The 27,117-nt window shown below is 35.3% G+C and overlaps 3 protein-coding genes across 6 annotated transcripts; 1 reads left to right on the forward strand and 2 right to left on the reverse strand.

The window, feature by feature from the left end:
* Positions 1-5,756: 5,756 nt before the first annotated feature.
* Positions 5,757-10,137, reverse strand: LOC121767162 (O-fucosyltransferase 27-like). Its single transcript, XM_042163370.1, has 9 exons — positions 9,734-10,137; positions 9,144-9,228; positions 8,767-8,837; positions 8,585-8,673; positions 8,206-8,449; positions 7,758-7,961; positions 7,515-7,643; positions 6,837-7,387; positions 5,757-6,593 (listed from the first exon to the last, which is right to left on the reverse strand). Exons 1-9 carry the CDS (start codon positions 9,974-9,976, stop codon positions 6,107-6,109), a joined length of 2,103 nt encoding a protein of 700 aa, XP_042019304.1. The 5' UTR covers positions 9,977-10,137; the 3' UTR covers positions 5,757-6,106.
* Positions 10,138-17,691: 7,554 nt separating this feature from the next.
* LOC121768448 (calcium/calmodulin-regulated receptor-like kinase 2) lies at positions 17,692-22,005 on the forward strand. Of its 3 annotated transcripts, XM_042164967.1 has the most exons (9): positions 17,693-17,970; positions 18,820-18,833; positions 18,939-19,209; positions 19,379-19,532; positions 20,101-20,227; positions 20,479-20,564; positions 20,648-20,719; positions 21,268-21,471; positions 21,565-22,005. In XM_042164967.1, exons 3-9 carry the CDS (start codon positions 19,100-19,102, stop codon positions 21,871-21,873), a joined length of 1,062 nt encoding a protein of 353 aa, XP_042020901.1. In that variant the 5' UTR covers positions 17,693-17,970; positions 18,820-18,833; positions 18,939-19,099; the 3' UTR covers positions 21,874-22,005. The 3 variants fall into 3 exon arrangements, with proteins under 3 accessions (XP_042020900.1, XP_042020901.1, XP_042020899.1); XM_042164966.1 differs by lacking the exon at positions 18,820-18,833 and having other exon boundaries at positions 17,692-17,970; XM_042164965.1 differs by having other exon boundaries at positions 18,820-19,209.
* A 65-nt stretch (positions 22,006-22,070) lies between these two features.
* LOC121768447 (rhamnogalacturonan I rhamnosyltransferase 1-like) lies at positions 22,071-25,228 on the reverse strand. Of its 2 annotated transcripts, XM_042164964.1 has the most exons (8): positions 24,461-25,224; positions 24,149-24,216; positions 23,972-24,060; positions 23,716-23,881; positions 23,308-23,597; positions 23,022-23,226; positions 22,776-22,933; positions 22,071-22,657 (listed from the first exon to the last, which is right to left on the reverse strand). In XM_042164964.1, exons 1-8 carry the CDS (start codon positions 24,774-24,776, stop codon positions 22,429-22,431), a joined length of 1,521 nt encoding a protein of 506 aa, XP_042020898.1. In that variant the 5' UTR covers positions 24,777-25,224; the 3' UTR covers positions 22,071-22,428. The 2 variants fall into 2 exon arrangements, with proteins under 2 accessions (XP_042020898.1, XP_042020897.1); XM_042164963.1 differs by having other exon boundaries at positions 23,716-24,060; positions 24,461-25,228.
* Between the last annotated feature and the right edge of the window lie 1,889 nt (positions 25,229-27,117).

The following is a 27,117-nucleotide window of genomic DNA, read 5'->3' on the forward strand; positions in this document are numbered from 1 at the left end:
ATAATGATTGAGCAATAACTTTTTTAGGAAATTAGGACTTATTTAGAGAGAACTTTCTTCCAAAATAATAATCACATCGACATTTTTTAATATAAAAGTCAAGCTGCAATAATTGTGATTCTATTATACCTTAAATACTTCATATATGTGGAGAAGTTGGTGAGCTCATCATTGATTGCTTAAGGGAATGAGTTGTGTGAGAGAGAAATATAATACTCCTACTAATATAAAGTAAAAAAAATAATTATCTGAATTATACGTATTTCATTTCTCACAAGTTCCCGCTAATTGAGACGATGTGTTTCAGTAATGTTTACACTTGTTAAATCCTAAAATGTATTTTCTATATTATTCTAATAAACCGTAGTATTGTACTACTATTAAAGATCTAAATCAAAGATATCTTAGATTATTAACTTTTTCCATAAATCCGAAATTGCAAAAAATTGAATGTAGAAATAATGTAGTTATATAATGTAGAAAATGTGAATAACAATATCTTTTTATCTGGGATTTGTCTATTGGTGATAAGCATTAAAAGTTTGATATGGAATACAAATTTTTTGAAAATGTATGAATTAAAAATCTAATTTTAAAATAATAAAAAGTTTGAATATGATTTTGCTACGCGATTGAGAATCGTTATGACTCATGGGCATAAAAATCACTAAGTATATATTAGTAGTAGTAAGTTCATGGCCACCCTATAATTGCATCATAAGAGTACTGAATTTTGCAGCAAGATCTATCCCTCCGTTGCCAACTGCGCTACGCCTCCACGTTGGCAATTAAGAATCCATTGAATATATAGTACTAGTATCTGACATAGACTAATTTTCTACTTCTATATGTCTTAAATTACAATTACGTTTTCCTTTAATAGGAACAATTATTGCTTATTTAAAAGAAACAACTTTCTAACAAATGTAAGGTCGATATATCTGCATCAACACTACTCCTTATTAAGAATTTATCACTTAAAGAGGGAGTTTTCAATTTTATTTCAGTGGTTAATTTGTATAGTGAATCAAATAACATCTAGTGTGAAACCATTAACTGCATTCAATTACTACAATTTACAACAATTAACCACGTTTTTATCAATTAAATAATTCTTATAGGAGTATATATTAACATAGTTTGTTTATTTAGAATGATATTACATGAAAATAGAAGTTTTTTGCGCGTACAAAATGAACAAAATACTACTATGAAAGAAATTAATTAAAAGAAAGAACAAATAGAGTAAAATGACATTGGTAATACTACTATTTCACAATTATATAGTTCAGAAATATATTTTGAATATTATATACTACTCCTTTCGTTCCAAAGTAGTTGAGAAAGCGTTTCATTTTTACACTTATTAAATAATTAAAATAAAAAGAGTAACAAAGTAAAAGAATGAACCATTTTAATGTCAAAAGTTTTATATTCAATCAAGTCCCACTAACACAAATAATTTTAAGAAATGAAACTCGAAACTGTGCATTGCTCAAATAAAACTAATCCAAACGCCAAATTTGAAGTATATGTGAAGTCACTTTTACTTTTGCATAAATGTGAACAACCATTAATTATAATATGCTTATAACTAGCATAAATTATGTGATCTCATAGACAAAGTTTAGGGCATATATTAATGGAGTGAGTGAGAGAATAAAATGTGGAGTAACAAATTAGTAACTTCACATACTTTTACGAGGGATCATGACTAGATTCAAGGTGTCCACCTTAGAATAAAAAATGTACATGTAACTATTTGTTCACGGTGACGATAACTATTGAGGTAATTTCCTTATAAAATAGTACTATATATATTTTAGATAAACAGTATAAAACTATATGAGTACGTACAAAGTTAAATTATACTACTATACAACTAATATAGAACCAAAACTTGGATCCTAACGAGGCTGCAACTAATCTATACTATGACAATTTTATGGATAATCTTCTTTCCTTTGGGTAATTTTCTTTCCTTTCTTGATAACTCCCTTTTTTATGAATGAAAATTTTCATTAAAACCTAATCCAATTCAAAGTGAATAATGTTAGTCTATGATCCACTTGATCAAAATTCGTCTCCACTTTGCCCATAGATTTGAATTAAAATTTGCTTTGAGCAAAAAGCTTTAATTAATTAGAAAAGAAAAAGTTATTGCACATTCTTAATTAGTCGGAGTATTTTTGTTTTAATTATGCATAAAAATTCTTTTTTTAAGAAGAAGATCGACTGGGTGCTATAGCATAGGGACTTTAATTAATTTATTAATCAGGGGTTTAAGCAAAGGGTATAAGGACCAAAATCATGTCTAGCAACTCTTTTATTAATCAATTTCCTTTTAAGACGATTTTCCATCAATTAAAATTTATGGTGACATGTCAAAATCTCTATGTGGCCTAAAACGATATCGTTTTATTACGTCGAAATTTCTATATAATTCAAAATGACATCATTTATGTCAAAATATCTATGTGGCCTAAAACGATATCATTTTGATAAGTCGAAATTTCTAAGTAACTCAGAATGATATCATTAGATTTAAATCAACAATTTATTATTGTTCGAGTCAAATAAAACATTAGCTTTGGTACTCGTAGCATTACTTTCTGTCCACGTGTCTCTCCCTCTTTTCTTGAGCTTCTTCACATGATCAACTCGCACTCCAATTCACATTAGACAAAATCCTACTAATCACAAATATTATTCTATACTATGATATGTATAATGATGACTTTAGATTTGACAAATACGAACTAAAATACCTTCTTTGACCTTTGTGGTGGTCTTAATTTGGTTCAAATTTCAAGAAATTTCTACCTTAATGAAGCAAATAAATCATAATTGAAGAAAGATTTATCAGTGACTAACTCATTAAGGATGACTAATTGAACACTGATGAAATCAAGATGGAATTTAAAATAAAAGATTAGTAACCGACTAAGGATGATTAAACACTGATATCAAGATGACCAATGCTCCTCGTGGCCTAATGAGGTGCTAACACCAAAACTACTATCTTAAATAATTCCTTAAAAGGGAAGAAATTGAGTAATTCTATGCAAAAATAACTAGTAGCCCACGTTCTTGATGCTCAGATTAATTTTCGTTGGGAAAATCTCTTTGTTAATCTCAAAAGGAGTGTGTTTACTTTCCACACACCTCACATTTTAACCTCCAAATTTGGTGCTTTTCTTTTCCAAGTAGTATATTAGACTCCATTGGTGAAGTGAGCTGAGGTTGTGATCAATGATTATGAGCTAAGTGAAATATTCATAACTAAATCATGCATAAATATACTAAACAAGTTGTTTAAAAACTAGCAAGATTCCTTTCCAAATTTTGAATGAAATCATGCTAAACTTTATAATTAATACATCAAGTATTAGGTATCCAAAGATATGATTTTCCACTCTAATCTCTCTCTCAGAGATCATTCAACACTGGCAAACGAATCTCTGACTACTGATAATTGTTTACTTAGAAAAAGAAATTAAAAACAACCCTGATGTTTTAATTTCACCTTTTTGCTCATGAACTTTCTAGTATAATAAGGGTAAAACAGCTCATAATAACTGTCCACTTTTGACCTTGTATTTCATGTGTGACTTCCAAGAAAGTTTATTTTGAAAACACATATTATGATATGTGAACTTCCAAGAAAGTTTAGTTTAGTGAAATATTATTATTGCATGGAATTTAAATCACACACCTCTTGTGATATGTATATAGTACTTATTAAAATGGTGCAAGATCAGCAGTATCTTTGGGCAATGCAGCTACACCACTATTCAAACTTTGCATCTCTTTTCATATGGTTTATTCAGTACATTTCTGATTATAAAATGTGATTATTTTATCTGTTGAGTTTTCCTAAGTCCTGTTTGTAGCCAGAACCAAGCTTAAAATATTCGAATGCAAGCAGCTAGTTGTCGGAATCCTTACCTTTGACTCCGGTTTGAACTCTATAAAACCACACATTGCACTTTCTGGGCTTCTCTGTTCACTACTTGTTGCAATCTAAAATCTAAAATTGAAGTCATTTTTTAACAAACTCTGGAGAAAACAAAGTAGATGGCGCATCGATGTTTTCCAGGATTACTATTGAGTGTTGTGATCATTTTGGTTGCTCTTGGGTCTGCAGAGTGTGATCAAGGTAGTTGTAATTCTTGTTATATGAATGTTCATGTTCAAGATCCATTTTTTTTTGGGCTAAAAATTGAATCTTTTTACAGGCAATCTTGGAACAGAATCACAGAAAGATGTGTTTCTTCTTCAGAGTGTGAGTCTCTTTCTATATGTATGGACACTTTGTTTCATATTACTTGATCATGGTAATAATCATTCAGTGTCAATGAAACAGGATGTTAAGATTCTTTTGGGGAGAAAAATGTTGCAGCATGCTCAAGAATCCAACTCCAAGAAGACAGATGAAACGAAGGCGTTGATTGAGGCAGCGGACGAGGTAGCAAACCTAATGCGCAGGGACTACAGAGGGATGGCGCGGCGAAAGCCACCAATCAACAACCATGTGCCTAAGGACTGAGGGATGATGCAGTTTCTGTTACAATAGATTAATTCCTATTGGCTTCACAATTTTGCTCCACTGAGTGAGGCCACTCCACATATATATAGTTTATGTAGTCCTAAACAAAAGTTAGTCATTCAGATAGTTCTCTTTTTTATTTGTCTGATCACAAAAAAGCACATGATAAGTGTAGGAGTTAGTTTGTGTTTCTTTAGCATCATCATCATCATCATCAATAGAGACTTGTTAGTATTGTACATTATACAATACACTTGTTTAGTTGGGTTTTATTTTGTTTTGTTTGTGTCAAACTTTGAGAGAAATTAGTGGTTGTAGAGACATCAAACAAGTATTGTTATCAGGTTGTTTGCAAGCAATTTCTATCTACACAATGAGGGGATGGGAGTGATCAATTGCTAACTCACAACGAGGGGATGGGAGTGATCAATTGCTAACTCACTCTCTAGTTGTTAACTACAACTAATTTAAGACCATAGGATTTTAGAAATCTAGTGGTCTAAAATTTGCCACGTGTAATTTTTGTTTTTATTAATTAAATAGAAAAAGATAAAAAAAACTATTAAATTAGGGTTTTGGATAAAAATGTCAATATAGTATTTTGAAAATATCAACATAATGCTTTGAGAATTTCAACACATTGCTTTAAGATTGACATTGTACATGTATTATATTGACATATTTTATATACTATGTTGACATTTGTTACTGTACGAAAAAAATAAAAATTTTCATTTTTTTTTTCACATTTTGACATTGGAACCTATGCAAGTGGGATCTCGTTAGAGTCCTTATGAAATTATCTGTAATTTGATATATGATGTGCGAAAAAATAATTTAAATCGGGAAAGTTATATGCGTAAGTTATGTGATATTTTCCAAAAATTAGTTACAACTAATTTGTTGTAAATTAACCTTAATATCTTGACGTTTTTTTGTTGATCGTATTGACATTTCGGAGCTGATGATCTATGCCTTGATTTGAATATCTAAGGACTATTATTTAATTATAATTAGCAATTAAGTATTGAGTTAGCAATGTACTCATAATTATTACTATTTGAATTAAAAATAAAATCCCATTTGTAATTATTACTACTTGAATTCAAAATAAAATCCCATTTGTGTATTTCATGTTTCTTCACAACTGTAATTAATTTTAACCAGCCATTCTTTCAATGAAAAACAAAGAACTCCTGCAGAGAAATAGGTGGAGTTAATTAAGACGAGTCTATTATAAGGTCATTTGCCATCAAAATTGATACATGAGTTTGTATTACACTACACTACTATTACAAAAAATATTCTAATCTCAGTTAGTCCCTGCTTCTTCTTGCACCATCTCACGAACGTCCATCAAACTGCCTCCAACGACCGATCTCTCTGCACCAACTCGGACACGAACACAAACACGAAATGGCCTTTGAGCCATGTCAACAAGCAGGCATTCTCAGTCCTCACACGCTGGTCCCGGAAAATCCTATCCTGTAGCCTCAATCGGGTGGTATCCATACCATACGAAAGCATCTGTACAAACGATCAACCAGATCATCTCCATCACCTTTCCCCACCTTCAAGCTCTTCTTGATCATCCATTTGTGTTTCTTCTTTGTTGCTCATCTCTACTCCACTGCCCTCGTTGCTGTCACCGACTTGGCGGAAGAGAACTGCAGCATCTGGCGAGTCCGGGTCATCTTCGTAAACATCATCCCCCTCATCACTTTCCTTGTCCCTTGGATTTGAAGTGGCATTCCTGTCCATCCAGGACGGGCACTTCGCTATAGAAGCTAACACTTTGCGCAGGGGTGGTTGGCTTAGAGGGGTCGAGGTATTAGCCGGAACTGCACCAGGTTGGGAGCCCCCCGAGCAAGAGCACTCTGCGACAGGGAAAGACAGAAAAGACAATGGTTTCGATCTAGTGAGTTCCTCTGTTAGTCCATCAACTATGTTCCTTCTCAGATGCCTGCGTACAGACGCTATCCACGTCCCGTTGACTTGATAAAGGTGGTCACGTATCTCATCTAAGACTTTCGCCATTACTTTCCTATAAGAGCAGAAAAGGCACATTAATGATAGGAGACGAGACACCATCCCTCACCACCAAACCACCCAATGCAAGAAGATGACATTGCGAACTTGAAATGACCGTGTGAAAAGATAAACCTCCCAATACATGGCAACGTATTTTTACACAAATTGATTATTGAGCAAACAAGAATACAGCATCACTAGTATTGAAAAACTACCCTAATATAGGAGGTAGAAGTTAAGAATATGGGACTAATACCTGTCTATTCGAAAAGTTTTCAAGAAGGCAGCCTGATAAAGCCTGTGTCCCATTACCAAGCTAGCAAAATTTGGGTTTCCTCGACCATCACGATCAAATCCTGGCACGAAAGCATCTGCTTCTACACATATAGTGTAGTCAATTGCTTCCCACAGCAATTTGTGTGCATTGATTCTCAACTCCATAACTGTACTCTCTGGTTCGTTGTCGCTCTCAGCTACCCAACCCCACCAGCCTTCGATGTTGTAAGGATATTTGAATCTTGCTGGGGGTGGTGGGAGTGGACGGGGGCGAGGACCAGTATTTTTCCAAGCATCGGGTTTCTTTTCCACTTTAAGTGGAGGTGCAGTCTTAGGTTTGTCGACAAGGTTGGCTTCACGGCCATACATTTTGTCCAACTCCCATACCATGCTTAAGGAAGTTCGATCTACAACATTCTCGAACATAGCATGAAGGGGAATCAACTTCTTCTGCCCACCAAAGACCTCTCCACCAGAAACGTAAATAATAGTGTCCCACGAATAGCCATAAGCACGAAGAAGAATACCAATCTATAGGAAAAAAATAAGGAACCATATCAATTGTCAACCATCATATCACACACGGAGTGCTTAAAACGACGAGCACTTGGATCAGGATATTAATCATTAATAGCTCAACAAGAATAAGTCAACATACTTCCTCAGGCATAAGTGGACATAAACCGCGAAGTCGTTGCTCAGCTGAATCCACGGTGAGGTTCCCTTTGACGATTCCACGTTTAATCATCCAAGCTCGTTTATGTTGAATGAGCTCAGTGTGCACATCCTAGAAATATTGGTTGACACAACACTAATTTATAAGCAAACCTTTGCAGATGAAATTATTATCACCAACTTTTGGTAAACCTATCAGACATTCAGAAGTTCTCCCAAAAGATACCTGAAAGAGTTCAGCACAACCATGATAAGCTAATGCATCTCTTGTCATTCCAGGATCATAGGCTACAAACGGGCGGCCTGAAGATTTTAATCTATATAGGATCCTTGAGGCAAGTTCTTGGACCTCCTCCCTGAACTTCAGAGCATGGAAAGCAACTCGACACCTTAGCCTTTGATATTCTTCTAACTGTGGAGGAAGTAAGGCCTAGGAGACAAAAAAATCAACCACAACGACATAAGAAGATATTCAATTAACGTTGAGAAAAAAAAATTAATTATTCAATCAAACTACTTCTACAAATTATATTTGGAAATGCATAATGCAGATTACTCATTGACCCAATGGCCAAAAAAGTTCTGAGCTCCCTGCCTTCTTTCTGGTATTGCTTTGATCATAGTGGCATCATGATGACAATTGTACAGTATAAACCACCAAGAGACTAGGGTACCTGCAAGCATCCACCATCTGGGACAACAAGCTCGACAACCGCGTGCTTTTTCAGCACTGGTAGAACATTATGAAGATAGAAATATGGAGACGCGGAGGCTGGTATTTTGAAAGAAGGAATTTCTTTCTTCCTTCTTGCTCCTTTAAGATCCTTAGGCAGTGTTTTCACAACTCTGATATCTCCAACCAAAGCTGTCATGAATTGATCCTCACTATACAGGTAGGCAAAACTCTTGAACTCTGTGCTGAATAACATAAGAGAAATTATAGAGAGATAAAGAGATAAGTTCAGAAAGCATTCAAGAAAAAATAACACAACAATGACAGCATCCTTTGGTTGTATTGTAAAAGCATGTAACCGTGTCAGGAAAGGAACCGACCTGATCCCTTTGCTACTCGTTGTGGATTGAATCTCGGGAATGACTAGGGTGGCATTAAGAAGCCGAGCTACCACAACAACATCACATATCTGCAAACACATAAAATGATGAACCTCTAAACAAGATTTTTAAAAACAATAAACCAAACTACTGTATGCATAATTACAAGAGTTCATACTCACCGAGTTCCTTATTTCGTGAAAACCCCCTCGTATCCTTACAAAAATAAATCTGTCCGTCCGTGGAGGAGGAGCTGCAGTGTATTGAGAACAGAGTTAAACAGCAAAGAATGTATTCCTTCTATTCCCAAATATTGAAAACAAAGGACATTTCCTAGTAAGTAGTACTCCTACTAATTTCAAATGCTAAACCAAGTTCTTGAAATAATCAAGATAAGATATACAATCAACACCCAAATGTCACAAACATAATTGAACTCTAAGTTTTGATTTAAACCCTTGATCTGGAGAAAGGAAGCAATGTTGTGTGTGTGTGTGTGTGTGTGAATAGTATACTCCATTTTGAGCATTGAATAAGCACACACAGAAGCAGATCTAACCTACATAGTTTGCTCTAGGATTTGCATAGGGATTTAAAGATTCAAGATGCTTCACAGGGGCCCAAAGTCTTCTGTACAATCCAGGCTGCACAAATCATGAGATTCAAATCAGCCAAGAATGAAAACCAAACATGATTCTTGAATTAGATTTAAAAAACAAAACATGTACAGTATACTACAGCTAAGGATTTCCCAAAAAAGATAGTAGTAACACAGAGTCAAACAAGACATTCTTGAAAAAACAAACATTATGATTCTGAAACACAAGAAAATAGGAAAACTGGCATTGGAAATCGAAAACCACATTTTATAAGCTAGCAAAAAGAACAATAATTAAAAATTTAACCCCAAAAGATTGACCCCACTAGTCTCACCACATAAACAAAATTATTACACAATTGTAGCTTGCATCAAACACTACTCCCACAAAAAATCACTACTTTCCATGATCCACACAGCTGAATTCTGCGTTTCCGAAAAGCAAAAAAGGTGCAATCAACCCAGATTCAAACCAAAAACGACGCCTCAAACAGAAACAAAACGAAATTGGATGAAAATTAGCATAAAAGATGAGATCTTTATGACATTACAGGTGGGGGAGAATTAGCATTCTCGAAAATGGGCCTCCAAGAGAAGATTGTGATTGAAGATTTATACTCGGAAACAGTAGCCTCGACGCTGTATCTGGCGAGGAGAAAGTGGGTGAAGAGAGAGAAAGCGGAGAGGACAAGACCAAACAGTCCGACCCACTTCAGCTTGGACTTGAAAAGCAGCGGCTTCGCCTCCCCGCCGGCGCCGGCGCCACCGAGTTTGGTGGGGTAGACCCACTTCATAGTGTGGAGCTATTTCACGCGCAGGAGCAATGAGTGGGCGTGGGTGCAAGAGAGAGGGAAAATGAGTAAAAAAGAATAGTGAGAGGAAGCGATTGCGACGGTGCGAGGAGGTGGGATGTGGAGAGAGAGTGGTTGTGGTGTGGAGATTAGGAGCATAAAAATCCTTAAGACAGGTTTGTTTGTCGTTTTATAATTTCATGCACTAATTCATAGGCTGACCCGCACTCTCGGTGGCGGCGCGTGCACTATACGACAGGAGATCATTGACTGATAACGCCACCGCCACATAGTTGAAGGCGAGCCAATTAGACCAAAATTTCAACAAGAGTTCTACTTCTATTTATCTCGAATTACAGCTGTACTTTATAATTTATGTTGTTTTACAATCTTCAGTTTTAATTTATTTCAACTGTATTATTTCCAAAATGACAACACATAATTAAAAACTTTGAAAAATCTTTAATTAAAAGGTCCTAAAATTACATAATTTACATTAATCTTCATGTTATTATCGTTTGATTTCGTCCATCCAACTTATGTATCCCAAGAGCTTCTAACTACGTTTTCGAATTTATTGCTTCACTTGTCCAACCAATATTTTTGGATAAGTCAGAGAAATTTATCATATTACACATTTTCACTGTTGGTTAATGTTAGAGCCTTCTTCCACTCGGCATTGACTTTGTGTGCACATTATTCGCCATGATCGAAGTCTCCGCTAATTGAGAATTGGCTGAAGAAATAAAGCTTTTGAATATCATCCTTGCTTGCGTCGCATTCATATATGTTATGCAAATTGGTGATGTAGTCATTGAACTAAGATCATCCACAATAGGAATAGCCCAGCAATAGCCCAGTCATAGTCTAGCCACAAACTCCTCATGCCACATCATCAACACTAAAAATCCTCCTGCCACATCATAAATAGCTCAGCCATAGCCTAGTCACATCATAAATAGCCCAGCCACATCACTCAAAATTATATAAAACAAATAATTAACAATCACACAAAATACGCAATTTAATTTACGATACATATACGAGAAAATTCAATAATATTATTAAAATTTAAAAAGTACATTAATTAAAAAAAATTACATAATTAACAAAAAAAACTACTGCCGTGCAGTCCTCCGCGCCCATAACTCTTCAATTAAATCCTTTTGAAGTCGAATATGAGCCTCCGTTTGGCGCATGTCGGGCAAGTCGCGTATATATAGTGTTTCGGAAATTAAAAAAAATTAAAAATTCGCGCTAGGCGATCCGGACGCTGCAATAGCGCCTAGCCGATCGCCTAGCGCACCGCCTAGCGCCACGGAACCGCCGAGCGCTAGGCGTTTTTTTTTCGCGAAAATCATTGGGCGGCTGCAATAGACCGCCTAGCGCCGGCGCTCGGCTAGGTGGTGCGCTAGGCGCTATTGTGGATGCTCTAAGAGATGTCTTCTGCATTTGACTCAACTTTCAAAAATGGTTGTAATTCTAATATCATTACGTTGCATTTTTTGGGGATATTTTCTCAGAAATCTTGGATTCTTTAATCTCTTGTTATTCAATGGGCCTTTGAATATGTCGATATAGAGGCACGTTATTAACTTGTCTAACCCAACAAATACTTCTTCTTGTGTGTGCGTAGAGTGTGTGGAATTTTTGAATGAATGGAATGCATATGGGATGTATTATATAGATGATAATTGTTTTAAATATAAATAATAAATTAATCAGTGCCCCTTAATCATATGGGTTGTACTATTATGTATAGATTAGTTGAGCTTAACGGTTTTCAAGTCGTAGCTTTTTTGCCATAATCAACCTTTTCTTTTTTATCTACAATGATCAACTCGTTTATTCAAGCTAAATTGACAATTTCTTTGAACCTATAGATTAATAAACCAAATTTAAAATGTCAGATAAAATTTAATAAACCAAGTGCGATGATTCGATCCACAAGGTCTTATAATGTGATTCTAATTTATTACTAATATGTTACGTTTGGATTAATGAGTGGATTCATTGTAATTAGTACACATAATTAACATCATTACTCGGTGTAGTATGAGATCAGATTAGATGATTTGACCCAAAACCGGAAAATATTGCTGTATGATGAAATTGGTCGGACAGCATCATTTAAACCATAACTATACTTTCTAAAATTAGTGTTTTTAACTAGTCATTTTCATACTGAAAAGTAGATGCAATTCGTAATAATTCTCCCAAGGTGAATAATTTCTAGTATAGTGCGCTACAGTTTGTATGTAATAAAACTATACTCTCTTCCCTTATTAGTAAATTATTCCTGCAAATCACTAAATTAAATTAAGCCTTTAATCTCTATTTATTTAGAGCATCCACAACGGTGGCGTCCGTCGCCACGGCGGTCCGCGCCGCTGGCACGGACGCCACCCGCCGCCGCTGGCAAGGCGCTGCTCGATGCATCGAGCAGCGCCGTGCCAGCGAGCAGCTGACGTGACGCGCCCTCATTCGTCAAAGTCATAGCCGTTGTGTTTAAATATTTTTTTTAAATCGGTTTTTAATTAAAAAACAGATAAAAAATTTAAAAAAAAATCACTTCCCAAAAAAATTATATCCGTTTATAACCGTTTTTTCCCACTTTTTAATTTTTTTAAAAAAAAATTTTACCCCAAAAATACACATTTTCATCTATAAATACCCTCAATTTCACTCCCAAAAATTCACATCAAACTACGCAATTCTCATCATCATTCTCTCATCTCCATTCTCATCTTCAATCTATCATATCCATTTTCATCTTCATTATCTCACACCCTACAACACCACTATGTCCGGTCACGACGATAACCCAAGCGGCTCCCACGGTTGGAACCTCGAATGGTTCGGTTCACAACCGTTTCCTAGTTCGGAAACGGACTATTCGGCCCCTCCTCTCACCCAAGATTCGGGCGTTCCGGGTGGCTACCGACCATACCCGGTCGACGACCAAGGTGGCTCCGATGGGCGATACGGGTGGACACCGGAGCCTAGGCCTCTCGTCCCTTCCCAAACTCCGACTCCTCCATCTCGCGCCGGTGTCCGCACACCATACTCACCGGCGGAGATGGATAGATTGTTCAAGGCGTACTTGGAAATATCCGAAGATGCGGTGGTTGGCACGAACCAATCCGGCGATCACTTTTGGTGGCGCGTCTCTCGGCGGTACAATGCAAACCGGCCGCCGGGAACGATCGAGCGCAACAAGAGTATGGTACGCAACTGCATCGGCCGAGCCAACGACGAAATTGGCAAGTTCAATGGCTATTTCCTCCAGGAGTCGCGGAATGCCGGGAGCGGCCGGAGCGAGGTCAACATCATCACTGCGGCGCTGAGCACCTACCAATCCATGAACGGTAAGTCGTTCAAGTACCTAAATGTTTGGCAGGAAACGAGGACGCACCCGAAGTATCTGGGAGGCGTAACATCCTCCTCTAGCGGCTCCTCCAAACGGTCACGGTCGGCATCCCTATCCGACGCCGGCGAAGAAGTGGCTAGCCAACTCGCCGAAGCTAACTTGGGTAGCCCCGACGCCGGACCAAGCGGTTCCCGACGCCGACCGCAAGGAAGGAAGAAGGCGGCGGCCGAACGCTGTCGTGCCGCGACTCCATCTGCCCCCGAACCCGCACCCTATGTTCCACCTCCACCCCCGAACAACTCGTTGTGGGCCCTTTTGGCCAACTCAATATGGCCGATAGGTCATCTATGACCCCCACGCAACTTCAAACGCACGAGACCATGATATTGGGTCTCCAAAAACAATTGGGGTTGGTGCCGCCGGATGCGTAGTCTTCCTCGGGTAATATTAGCCAATAATTGTGTAATTTTTAATTTTTAGGATTTTAATTATGTAATTTTTAATTTTTATGATTTAATTATGTCTTTTATATTTTATTTGTAATTTGTAATATTTATTGTGGTTTTTTAATGAATTTTAGTATTATGGAAATGTTTTTGTGTAATTGAATTTTAAATTAATTGTGCTCGTCCTAGCGGAAGAGCACAACTGTGGGTGTTGTGCTCTTGCCAGATAGCAGGCAGAAAAAGTGGGGTCGCCGGGTCGGGCCCACAACCGTGCCGCTGGCAAGAGCACGGTGGTGGATGCTCTTAAAGTCATTAAAATGGTGAAGTGGTGGCGCGTGCTACGGAGTCAACGGAAATAGGATGTCACGTGACTTTGCGCTGTGCGGCACGTGGATTTCTGTAGCGGCGGGGCCCGGAGGGGGGCATCTTGTGAATAGTATAAAATATAAGGAGTGCAGAGAAAGAATCTGGAAATCGGGAGAAGGTGGATTTGTAGTGGAGAGGTGGAATAATTTAGAGAAGGGTATTTGCAACTTGGTCCCTGGTGATGGCCCAATCAAAATATTTGTGTCAGATTTGGAATACAAATGTGGTCAAGCTATTTAAGTTTGATATGCAGAGGATTGATAGGTCACACTCATTTTAATGTTGACTATGATCAATTCTGTGATTTTGACATGGGAGCTTGAAAGGTTGTATGGATCATATGAAAACAAATCTTATTCTATTAGTTATCATTCAATCTGATTGTGGTGGAAAAGAAATAGTTTTGGTAATTTGTTGTATATCTCTATCGAGTTATAAATGCACAGTGCATCCACGACTCAAGTCTAGAGATGAGCAAAAAAATCATATTATAAATATTTAAAAACCCATGTTTATTTTCGATGATTAATTACCGATTACTCCAATTATCTAACAAAAACATATTTGATATAATTGTTTTACACTCCTTCCATGAAATAATATTTATATTTGTTTTTAGTTTGTCCATAAAATAACGTTCACATTTGCTTTTTCCACTTAACTATAGTAATATATAGAAGTGCAATCTGCATTTTACTAATGTTTTCATTTATATTTTTTTTTACATCTGCGTCGAATCAAAGTGAGATTAATATCCTTTTAAGTCAACTAAGAGCACTCCAATTATTTAAAAATAACATTTATCGCTCTTCGTCAACTAAGAGAGTATAACACTTGTCTTATTAGGTGTCCACAAAGTCCACGAAGGTTAAAGAATGTGCATCTATCTTTTTTGAACACTACTAATATGTATAATTTACCATCACAATATTTCTTACTACTATTTATAAAAACCATATTACATCCAACATCTTAACTTGATATTTATACACTCCTCTACTAATCAAATACTACTGTCTACTAACATAGTATTATTTTATTAACACGGCTCATTGTCAATGTTGCACACACTTATTAGGCACATGGAATACTTTTTTTATCATAGTATATAATTGATCTAATAAGAATATATAAATTGATGTAGGGGTGAGAAATTTTGGTAATTTAAGAGAATTCTTTTATTGGGGTTCATAGAAAAAATAAAGATGAAATTATTGGAGATGTGAAATGATGTTATGTATTGAGCAAACAGACATTGCATGAGGCAAAATATGCAATATTGTTCTGTTTATAGAAATCAATAGTATGTTTTTTTATACATTGAGTCAAATCATCATATCACATCACAGAATATAATTACAATCGATGGTTTAATCGCATACAATTGATAAAATCTAAAGAACATAGCCTTTCTTAAAATGGATCATTGCACCTTTTTACTAAATTGAAGACTTTCCAATATTCATTTTTAGGGGAAATCGACCAGTATTTTAATTTTGTCACAGTAGTAATCTTCCGTGTCCACAGATCTCTTAAAAACAGAAAATACAAATAAAAAATCTTAAAATATTTGATTGTTATTTTACATTTTAAATTATTGACAAACTCTTAAAATAGAATAATACTCGATAATTAATTTACTTTTTTCCTTCAAAATAATTTGGTGGAAAGAACGAGGAATGAAAGATTAGTTGAATACCTAAACTATTGATCATTTAATGAAATGATCACAAACTCGATTTAATTTTAATTAAATATCCAAATTTTTGATTTTTTTAGCATAAATTTCTGGAAGATATGCCATTTAAGCAAAAAAAAAAATTTGACTCGAAACAAATTAAATAATTGATTCGATATATAGGTATGCTTCACACAAAAGGAGTACATTTCATTCAATTTACGCGGCATATTTATTGTTAATGGTTTAGGTACGGATTCTATAAAATTGACAATTTCAAAACGAGAAAGTGGAAACAATTCATTTTTCTCTCTCTCTTTCAAGATAATAATCCACGAGTTTTTATAAAATCAGTAACAGATTAGTATTAATTAATGGCATGTGTCCGTCATGACGCAGAACAATTTATTTTATTTTATTTTATTTTGATAAATTGGGGGTCAAATTTCTGCTCCCTCCGTTTTGCGGTAGCGGATGTGTTTTTTTGCACGCGATTTAAGAAAAAATGTAGAGAATGAGAAGTAGAAGTTCATAGCCTACGAGTATATATATTCTGAAAACGACACAAATTTTTTCACTGGAATATGTCATCATTTATGCGGATTTGATAAATTTCATTGTAAAGAATAACCTTTCAACATATGTGTCGTTACAATAAAAGTAGGACCATTTCATTGAGAAATATTTAGTGCATTTAAACTGTTCATTAAATAATAGTCTCACACTTTTATATGGTAATGTGAATTTATCAATATTATTAGAAAAATAATACATACTACAAAATAAATTGAAAATTAAATTTTGAAGTGGTTAAAAAATCATAACCAAAATGTTAAAGCACATAAAATAAGTTTCATACCCCATCTAGGTCCGTCGCTGCAATAAATAAGAGCCATTTTAAGGCTTTAATTATTGTGTTTATCTTCTTAATATCTATTAGTACTAGTATTATCTTAAATTCATAGTAGTAGTATTTATTATTTTTGTTGTACATCATTAAATGATAACATAAATTTGTTATAATGATACTACGATATCATTGCACTTGTGAAGGCAGTAAACGGGCATATCAACCCTCCTTTTTAACATAGCCATTTTAAGTCTACATACTTATTACTTATAAAAGTACATAATCATGCATTTATCGAAATTAAAACAATTAAGAGAAACATCACAATAAGCTCTCATATAAAAGTACAAAATCATTGCTATCAAAGTAGTGCAAAGCACCAATTGGCGTTGACGTTGAATATTCTTAAGTTATACTAAGTCACATATTTGATTTCTCACCAAACGCCTATGAAAGCCATTTAATTCACTTATTAATTATTTATTTATTTCAATTTGGGATTTTGATGGCCTGCGATCTAACCACTCAACCGTGAGAACTAAGATGAAATTATTTACATATATTTTTCACAATTTTTGGGTAATTCTATATTAAATTTCACAATTAATTCTGTATATTATGCTCTCTTTATTCTTAACCAAACAAATTATTGCCCATTGAAATTAAACTCGAGTATTAATTACAACGCCAAAAGAAGAAAGGAAAAAAACAATAAAATCGCCTTCTTACCTCAAACTTTCACATCATATCCATTTTAATTGTATTAAAATTATTTATGGGATAATCCGATAATAGAATACTTTTCAAACAAAAGCAAAGAGACAAAGAAATGCAAAATTTTATAGCAATCCATTCACTGCGGCTAATTTGATTAGAATGATTTGTTTATATTTTTATTATTGTGTGTTAATAAAATACTCATTGTTAAAAAGAATAATAAGATAAGTAGAATAAACATGAAATTTCGTATAAAAATAAGAATTTAAGGCGGACTTGGCCAAGACCAATATACTCTTTATGGACAACACCAAACCAATGATCTTAAAAGTTTATTAAAATCAAAAGCTGTCTGCCTAAATGATGAATACCAATAAATTTACATAATTCCTTTCACCAAAACCCCATGTGGTTTAAAAATTATTTTGTTTTCCATCTAAATAAGGAGGCGTTTCATTAAATCAAGAAACTCCACTAATACTATGTTACTATGTGCAGATTTGATTTTTTAAAGTTGATCAAGTCATACGCAGCTGATCAAGAGTCTTCGGTTGCTGTGGTTTGAAATGGGTGAGTTTTCTCTTTGAAGTTCAGTTTTTTTCAAAGAATTTACTTGAAGTTTCTTCTTGTTTGTGTTGCCATCGTCAGTTTTTGTTGGTTTTTGGAACAGATTTGTAACTTGCAAGCAGTTTATCTTTGATGCCCTTTGATGAGGACGTTCATGGTTGTGATAAAAATCTGATCTTTTTAATCCCTATTTTGTTCTTTTTTCTGAAAGCCATTGAGAATTTGAATTCCTTTTCTGCGGTGTTTCCAACTGTGGTGCTTTGTTTATGTTACTGAAATTCCATAATTTGTAAATGAATGGGTAGCTGGAGTTATACGAGATGATATTTAAGGGCCTAGGAGAAAAAGGTGCAGTTATGTTGAGAAATGAATTTAAGTGCAATTGAGAAGCATGAAGATGAGGGTTTCTTGTATGCAATCTTTGCTCTATGAATTGTTGGGATGTAAGTGATTGGCTGGATTCAAGGCTGTTATCGAGAAACTGATCATGAACCTTAGTGTTTCGTTCTTTTCTTCTATTATCGGTTATTCTGTGAGGTGTGAAGTATTATCAAGGAAAAGAAGTGGAGGGGATTTGGAACTTTTCTTCCCAACCAAAGGACTATATATGTTGCCTTGAAATGTACTCCACATACTAGCATAACCATATGATGGTGTTGAATGTTCTGTTACTTCTTGGTAATTTGATGCAAAGTATGTAGTTTGTTCCCAGTTTCCCACACAAAATGGCCTATTATTAGTATGTCCTTGTAGTAAAAATATATGTTCTTGTATCAGTCTGATCTAGTGCTGTAGTTTTCCTCTTTACTTTCATTATCTCTGTCATTTAACTTGCACCTTTGCCATGTACAGTTACAGTGAACAAAGTACGCTTGTTGCAAGATGTTCCTGTCTTCTTTTCCTAACAAAAGACCAAAGGATGCTTCAAAAAGCTGATTTGGTTATTATTGGAATCTGTGTTGGCTTGGCAGCAGGCATACTTATAGCTTCTCTCGTATTTTTTGGCATTCGTTGGTACAAGAAACGTGCTCGTCTTCAGCAACGTGAAAATGAACGTTCTCCTTCTACTCTTCCAATACGTAGACATGGCTTAAATACGAGTGTTGATTTTAGTGCATCTCTTTCAAGTTCTATGACTAACGGACCTACCGAGCCCATCCAGAAACCCCAACATTCTTGGTGGAATAATAATTCCAAAGACCGATTTGCTTCTGTATCTGGCATTCTAAGATACTCGTACAAGTATGTAACTTGAATGGTTTCTCCTTCTCATTTTTTACATTTTCCTCGAGTGTTACTCTCGTTGCCTTCTTGAATAAATTATATTAACAACTTATGATTGGTAGTCATTGGTAAATTGTGATATTGAAGAATTATACGTAACTCGATATACTTTCTTGTGCATATTCAGAGACATTCAGAAGGGGACACAGAACTTCACTACTATTCTGGGACAGGGTTCTTTTGGCCCTGTGTATAAAGCTACAATGCCTGCTGGTGAAGTGGTTGCTGTGAAGGTTCTTGCATCAGATTCAAAACAAGGGGAAAAAGAGTTTCAAACTGAGGTAAATGGCAATGTCTTTGACAGTTTGCTTTGATTGATCCTTGAATAAGTACTACTATATTTTTACACACACCATGTCCCAGCTAGGCATTACACATGAGCTGTCATGATATCATATGCATCAGCTATCACATAACTTATGAAATTATTAACCCTTTGGGGGGAAGTTTACTTTTCATGATTGATAACAGATATATTGTTGAGTATGTTTATCCTTATTATCCGGATTTCTCCAATCCTACCCTTTCAATGGGATATGAATGAAGCAAAATTGGATCAATGATAGAATTTATCAAGAGCCTTGTGATATTCTAAAGTTATAACCCATCTAAGTTAACAATGGATTAGCCTATACTAAAGTATTACTTTGAAAAAGTAACAGAAATGTGGGGCAGTTGAGTTCAAGATTTTCTAAGTGAACCTTTTTTAAGTTCAGAGTTTTGACTGAATATTCTTAAGAGCTTTTGTGTTTATTTTATTGGTGTAATCTCATATATATTTGTGTGCATGCTCATGCGTATCAAGTCAGCTTTCTTTATCTTCTTATAATTTGCTATTCTTCTTTTCAGGTTTCTTTGCTGGCTAGGTTGCATCACAAAAATTTAGTGAATTTAGTCGGATATTGTGTTGATAAAGGGCAACACATGTTAGTATACGAGTTCATGAGCAATGGAAGCTTGGAGAACCTTATATATAGTAAGTTAATAAGTTGAGAATTCTTGAAGAGCTACTGCATGTTTTAAATGATTAATTCTTGCTTCTTTATCACGGTTTCTTACATCTCAATTATTGCTAGACTTCTTTGTAGGGTATTAAAACTGATCAAACATTTTGTGTTCAACTCTAGCTTACCATGAAACCTTTTTTATTTCTTATGAACTGCTTTCTCTCTATCACTCTCTCTCATATTGTTTTGGGTTTAATAAGACGTGCTCATATATGCTCAGATGATGTGGAACAAGCATTGAGTTGGGAAGATCGGATTCAAATAGCACTAGACATTTCACATGGCATTGACTATCTTCATGATGGGGTAGGCTGAATGGTGTGATGATAATTTAATTATTTTGCTATTTTGGGCTTTTGATCACAAATTTGTTGGATTTTTTGGAATAGGCAGTGCCTCCTGTCATACATCGAGATCTTAAGTCAGCTAACATATTGTTGGATCGTTACATGAGAGCAAAGGTAAACATGTATGAATACAACCGCACACACCTTTTCTGTCATGAATGCAACAAAAGAAAGTTGCTATGACTTAGAGAATAGGTTTTCCTAGAACTAGATTCTTGAACAACGGCATGGCCTGGGGATTTATTTGTGTAATTTTATCAATCAACTAATATACATCAAATAAAAAATATGAACAATAACTTTGATTGTAATTCTCGATAAATCACAATCTCTAGTAGTAGGTTCTATATAAGGATGTGAGCTAAACCATAGAAAAGAGCAAGGTAAACACTTTGAGCCTAATTATTTTGCTCATGGACAAATCATATAACAAAACAATAGAGAAAAATAAAATTCTGGGAAACACAAATATGTAGATTTGAGCTTACAATTGAGTCTATTATTAAACTGCATCAGTTAAATGTTCTTTTTTCCTTGAAGTTTTTTTATAGGTAATCAATTGCTGATATCACTAAAATATAGGACAAACACCTTTCGTACCATACGTAGGTATGATTGATACATTCCAGGAATTGTGTGTTCATGCAAAATTCGTTTAACAGGTTGCTGATTTTGGGCTATCGAAGGAAGAGCATTTTGATGGCCGCAACTCGGGCCTTAAAGGTACATATGGATACATAGATCCCATGTATATATCCACAAACAACTTCACAACAAAAAGCGACGTGTACAGCTTTGGTATTCTACTCTTTGAGCTCATCACAGCCATCCACCCCCACAAGAACTTAATGGAGTATGTCAACCTTGTAAGACCTATGATTCTCCCTCTCCTGAATTTCTCTAACACGAGCTTGCACTTTTGTCGATTTCCTGGCATAATTTTCTCGATCTATTCTAAGGCCTCCATGAGCCTGGATGGTGTGGACGATATAATCGATGCAAAGATGGCAGAGACATGCAACATCGAAGAAGTGAGGAGTTTAGCTAAAATTGCTCACAGGTGCTTGCACAAAACACCCAGAAAGCGGCCTTCGATGGGGGAGGTTTCCCAGGCCATTGTGAAGATAAAGCAGCAGAGGAGGCGCCTTGTTAAAGAGGACACCATGTCTTTGGCAGGAGAGGATTTATCGAGGGCTGTGAGTCGAATCGAATGCCAACAGCTGGAGCTGAGACGAATGGGCAGCATTGAGGAGAGGCCCAATGAATGATTTTGATTCTTTTTGGAGAAAGAGTTACAGTCTGTAGTGTCTATATAGATTTAGGGGCTGTTAACTGTAATGTGAGTCAGAACTCACTACTTAAGTTTTTCAATTATATATACATCTCTTTTTTTCTCTAAATTGAGTCACCACAAATATAGAAGGCAAAAATTTATTTAGGCGTTGAAAAGGCGTGTAGCATAACATTTCTCTATAAATGATATTTATCACTTGATATTGCAATAAAAATCTTGAAAGTGTGGAATCATTTCCTAAGAAATTGAAATACCAAAAAGATGGTAAGAAAGCCAAAACATGTTTCTCAAATGTTATCCAACAATCAGCAGCAGACCTATTCATTTTCCTAACTGAGTTTTCTACAATCCTGCAACTCAAAGGGTGATTTGAATCTGTACAGATTCTTAAATAAAAGAATCGTGTAAAGGCCGGCCTCATCCTCATCCTCGTCTTCGTCCTCCTGCAAGCATCTGTTCTCATAGTCTACACACGAACTGTGTGCTGTCAATGTAATCTACACGAGCATAATATACGGGCCAAAAAATGTCAAGTATCTGCAGCAAGGCATTCCTGTGGGTTGCTATAAAAGTAATCTTCCTCCTTCGGTCTGTCTGAGATTATGGCGCGTTTCTTGGGGCTCCCCACTCGGTTTTCATGAGCCTCCTTCACGTGGAATGAGAACTCGTCCCAGCTCAGCGTTCCTTGGTTGTATTGATCGATCAAACCAACCAAAATTCTCCTGTTAAGTAGAATAGTCTTCTTGAAACCTAAATACCTGGGAAAAATTACAAAGCTTTTTTCAATCCACCTGTGTATTTTTCCTCGACCAAGATCAGAATGCACAGCAAACCAGTGCATATGTTACAACTATGAAAAGATGGCTAAATACACACCTGCGATGTCCTTCTACAACTCTAGCCATATTTCCATCGTACGTGGGAACAAAAACATCACTCTCCAATGAAACAAGATAGTCCAGAGCAGCCATCTGTGACGAGTGATTCTTGAAAAACGACAAATCAGAGGGCTCCAGCAATATTTCCTTTGTAACCTGTTTGCAGATTCAGCGCCATGATCAGAAGAAAGTGTACTTTTTTAACAGGCTACATATTTAGGTCTAAGCACGATCCTTTACTGACCAGATTGGGGAAGGCGTTAGTCAAACTTTTCAGTCGCCTTTTTCCACCATAAATCTCTCCAGCTGCTATGTAAATTTGAACATTAGGATCGATACCAAGAGCCCTCAGCACTAGAGCAGTTTCTTCAGGCGTCAAAGGGCATAGACCGTCTTTCCTTTTAAGGTTGGGATCTATGACTTTCTCCTTCCACCCAGGGTTAGAATATCTAGTTACATCAGGTATTCACAATCAGTAAAAGAATGTCATACAATGTCCTCCATGTTTACAAGAAGTAAAATAAATTTACCTCATTGCAGTCAGTTCATTAATCTCATTGGTGTTGCAGCCTCGAGTGCAGCCAGAAAAGGACAGCATGTCCATTTCGTATCTAAGGTGGAGCACAAGGAAAGAACCTTTTCGTCTCAGCATCCCGACCACTTTTCTGCCCAACTCCTGGATTGGGGCAGTAAATCTCAGTGCATTGAAATTCACTTTGCAACGTAGCTTCTGAACTTCCAGTGGCAATCCGTTGTTTGCAAGGCGAGCATCAGTTTTATTCAAGCGTACAACTTTATGCCTTTTAAGAAGTGGAAGAATCTGCCAATATAAGAAGATCATCATCATCATTGCTAAGAACTCATACATGCCATTGGGCCCACAAAAGGTAAGGTATAATCATATAAGCAACTGTTATTCTGCCATCCAAAAGACCAACCTGCTGATGGTAGTAAGAAAGATTCGACCAACTAACAGGAGGCAACTCATGGAACATTCCACGTTCTACTCTCCTTTTAAGCCGTGGTGGAAGTTCTTTCAGTATCCTAACCTCATCCCTCAATGAAAGAATGAAGTGATCAACATTGAATATATCCTGAAAATCACTGCAGCAGAGATAACAAAATCTAATAAGCAAAAGACACTGGTGATATAGGATGTGAGTACATGGAGTAATATCTATAATTTCTATTGACCTCGGATCCGCCCAAAACGATGTTTTATCCAATTCAGGGACAATTAGAGTAATGTTAAGGTGTCTGGCTATGGAAACCATATCACAAATCTGCAAAGCAGAAGATAACAGCAACTCTGGTTAGGGAAAAACCAACAAGTTGTCAGTAAGAATAAACCAAAAACAATGAAAAACTCACAGCTGCTCGCATTTGGTTGAGCCCTCCATTGCAAGAAACAACAAGGTAACCATTATTGTTGTATACTCCTAAAAGAGACCAGAATCAGATCAAAGCTGATTTCAGCAAAACAGAAACCATAATCATCCAAAAATGGAAAAAAGCATATAACAAGTATCATAAACAATTATGGAAAACCTACACATCTCCCAAAACAATTAAACAGGTATCCAATAATCAGCTAGAGATACACTAAAAAAGTACACTATCCCAGAATCAAACACTAGACACCAAAACCAAAACAAGAAAAAATCATGAAAAATGAAAACTAACTCTTAGGTGGAAGATGAGGCCGTTTGGGCAGAAAAGAAGACACATTAGTTGCATCATGCATAATGGGAGGGATGGAACAAGAAGGCCAGCTCTTCAACAACTTTGGCCCCCAATCTTCTCCAACTGCCACAAATTGCATAATACATATCCATATCAATAATGTGGTGATTAATCTCAGAATCCATAGCTTCATTCTAGCATGAGAGAGCCTCAAATACATGGTCTCCGCAACTTCCTTTCCACCCAAGATATTCATCCCCACATTCCATTGCGGATGGCTCTCATCTGCCTCAACTCCATCCTCCAATTTACACATTTTCACGCCCTCAAAACTTCATAATCAAGCAATGGATTTTCAAGAACCAGAGATAGTGAAAAGAAACTGGTGTGTGACAGTGAGAGATTGATGCTAAAAAGTCGTTTCAACCGGCAGCAGAATGAATATATATATAGTTCAGAAGAAACACAATAAAGATATGATTTTTGAATAATTTGAAGCTGTCTTTACGCAAAACAAGGCGAATCTAAATTGTGGAAAACTGGTATTAAATGCAATCGCCTCGAGAAATCAAGATTTTCTAATTGGAAATTCACAATTTGTTAATCTTGATGGCAACACACGCAATTGTTTCATCTAATTAAAATCCAGCCACAATGCGAGACTTCCACATGAATCTTGAAAACGAAACGGATGAAATATGAGAAATCGAGAGACCCTATTCAAGAATTAGGAATTGCTGAGTGATGAAGAGCAGTTGATGGAAAAAGTGTTGGGGTTTTAAAGATGCTAAAAAAAACTGAAAGTGGCAGTAGTTACGGTCGGTGCAAGGCAATTTTTTGTTTTCTTTTTTTAATTTGTTAATTAATTTTTGATGAGAATGAGGCGTGTATTTTGGTAATATAGTTTGGTTTAATTTTAAAAAGATACGATAAATCTTGCTAACAGAATATACATAATCTTTTTATGAAAATATATTGATTTTATTCCTTGTGAATAAATCAATAAAAGTTATATTATGTATACTTGTATGGAAAACGCTAGTAAATAAATAACTCCAAATTAATACTACTATAAAGTATAATTAAGTTTTGTAGCCTACTTGAAATACAAACTATAAAATATTTTTTTTATAAAAGAGATTGTGTTTTGAACTCTAAACTGGACGTGAATTGTTCACTAATTGTAATGTACTAACTACATTACTGTATGTAAATAGTATTAAATGTCGATAGAAACAACCTAATTGTTTAGGTAATTATTATTTTAAGTAGTAGTAGGCTTCAAGAAAAACCTAGTGGCGATAGGAGTTAAAATTTTTACACGTGGAAATATGTTGCTGTCATAGGAATATATTAGGTGGAACATTAACAATTTTAAATATAGCAATAGAATAACTCAAAATTTGGAATATTTTGGCTACGATAAAATTCCAGGCTATTTTCGGTAATATTCATGTCAATGATCTTGTAAATTCAGTAAAAGATTTATGAGCTGGTGCAGTCCAAAATTTTTCGTTGCATTTGCCTATTTTAAGCTTTTATATATTTTTTAAATCACATAGAAGATATATTTAAAAAAGAAAGGGAAATAAAAGTATTTATTTTTAACAATATCGTTTTAAATACTATTAAATGACGTAGTTTTTATAACGGGATGTTCTTCAGAGCCAACCGGAGCTTCGATTTCACCCGAATTAGTATGAGTGAGAGTCATGAGATGATTGAGAAATTAAATTGTGAAGATTTGATTCTAAATACAAATTTTATACCTTGTGAAAATAACCCTAAATAGAACTTATCAAACTGAGGTTAACTCAAAATAAAGAAATAAATTAAAATATAAATACACAATCGAGTCTAACATTTTGAATTAGTATTTAAAATGTACTCCCTCTATCCCATAGTAGATGTCACAATTTCCTTTTTAGTTTGTCTCACAAAAGATGTAACATTTCCTCTTTTGGAAAAAGTTTCCTCTCACATCAATTATAAAATTATATTTTCTCTCATCACTTAACACACAAAACAACATATCCTAAAATCTCGTGCCATCTTCTAAGTGTGCCATCTTCTTTGGGACGGAGGGAGTACATATTAAACATATGTGGTGATCGGTTTCCTAGATAAAATAATACAAAAATATAATATAGGATTGAGTTGTAAGATTATTTTAGTTGGAGTAGGTTAGCTATGACTAACTATCCCATGATTAACCATCTATGATTGAGTTGTGGGATTGAATCTCATGAACCAAACACACTATATATTTAATCCTGAGATACAATCATGCAAACCGAACAGCCCAATAGTGTATTAATTAATTTTTAAAAGTATGTAGTCTTATTAACTATCAATGTGCATCTGGTTAGATGGGCAAGAGTCTTGTTTGATTCCAAGTCAAGTTTTAGGTGAAACATCAATAAAGGGAGGGGAAAAACCTTATGCGCTCTTAAATTTATTCTAAGTGGTTATTATTGATTTCAAAAGGCTTCCCTGAGTTTTGTATCATTTTAATAAATAAGGAATAAATTACCACCTAGTATACTAGCTAAAATTCAATCAGAAGTACTTAGTATTAACTTGGATATATGCGCAAGCATTATCATAAAATAAAATCAGTATATGTTTTCAAGGGTATAAAGAAGTACTCTGATTCA

Source organism: Salvia splendens, chromosome 15 (genome assembly GCF_004379255.2).
Source record: "Salvia splendens isolate huo1 chromosome 15, SspV2, whole genome shotgun sequence".
Taxonomy (NCBI): Eukaryota; Viridiplantae; Streptophyta; class Magnoliopsida; order Lamiales; family Lamiaceae; genus Salvia; species Salvia splendens.

Excerpts from the sequence above, each read along its gene's own strand:
- LOC121767162 (XM_042163370.1), bottom strand. The coding sequence starts at position 9,976 with ATGAAGTGGGTCTACCCCACCAAACTCGGTGGCGCCGGCGCCGGCGGG. Across the intron at positions 8,838-9,143 it reads TCCTAGAGCAAACTATGTAG|CTCCTCCTCCACGGACGGAC; the intron begins GTTAGATCTGCT and ends AATACACTGCAG. Across the intron at positions 8,674-8,766 it reads TTCACGAAATAAGGAACTCG|ATATGTGATGTTGTTGTGGT; the intron begins GTGAGTATGAAC and ends ATGTGTTTGCAG.
- LOC121768448 (XM_042164965.1), top strand. The coding sequence starts at position 18,887 with ATGCTTCAAAAAGCTGATTTGGTTATTATTGGAATCTGTGTTGGCTTG. Across the intron at positions 19,533-20,100 it reads AAAAAGAGTTTCAAACTGAG|GTTTCTTTGCTGGCTAGGTT; the intron begins GTAAATGGCAAT and ends TCTTCTTTTCAG. Across the intron at positions 20,720-21,267 it reads ATCGTTACATGAGAGCAAAG|GTTGCTGATTTTGGGCTATC; the intron begins GTAAACATGTAT and ends TTCGTTTAACAG.
- LOC121768447 (XM_042164963.1), bottom strand. The coding sequence starts at position 24,776 with ATGTGTAAATTGGAGGATGGAGTTGAGGCAGATGAGAGCCATCCGCAA. Across the intron at positions 23,598-23,715 it reads TTTCTTACTACCATCAGCAG|ATTCTTCCACTTCTTAAAAG; the intron begins GTTGGTCTTTTG and ends TTATATTGGCAG. Across the intron at positions 22,658-22,775 it reads GTTGTAGAAGGACATCGCAG|GTATTTAGGTTTCAAGAAGA; the intron begins GTGTGTATTTAG and ends AATTTTTCCCAG.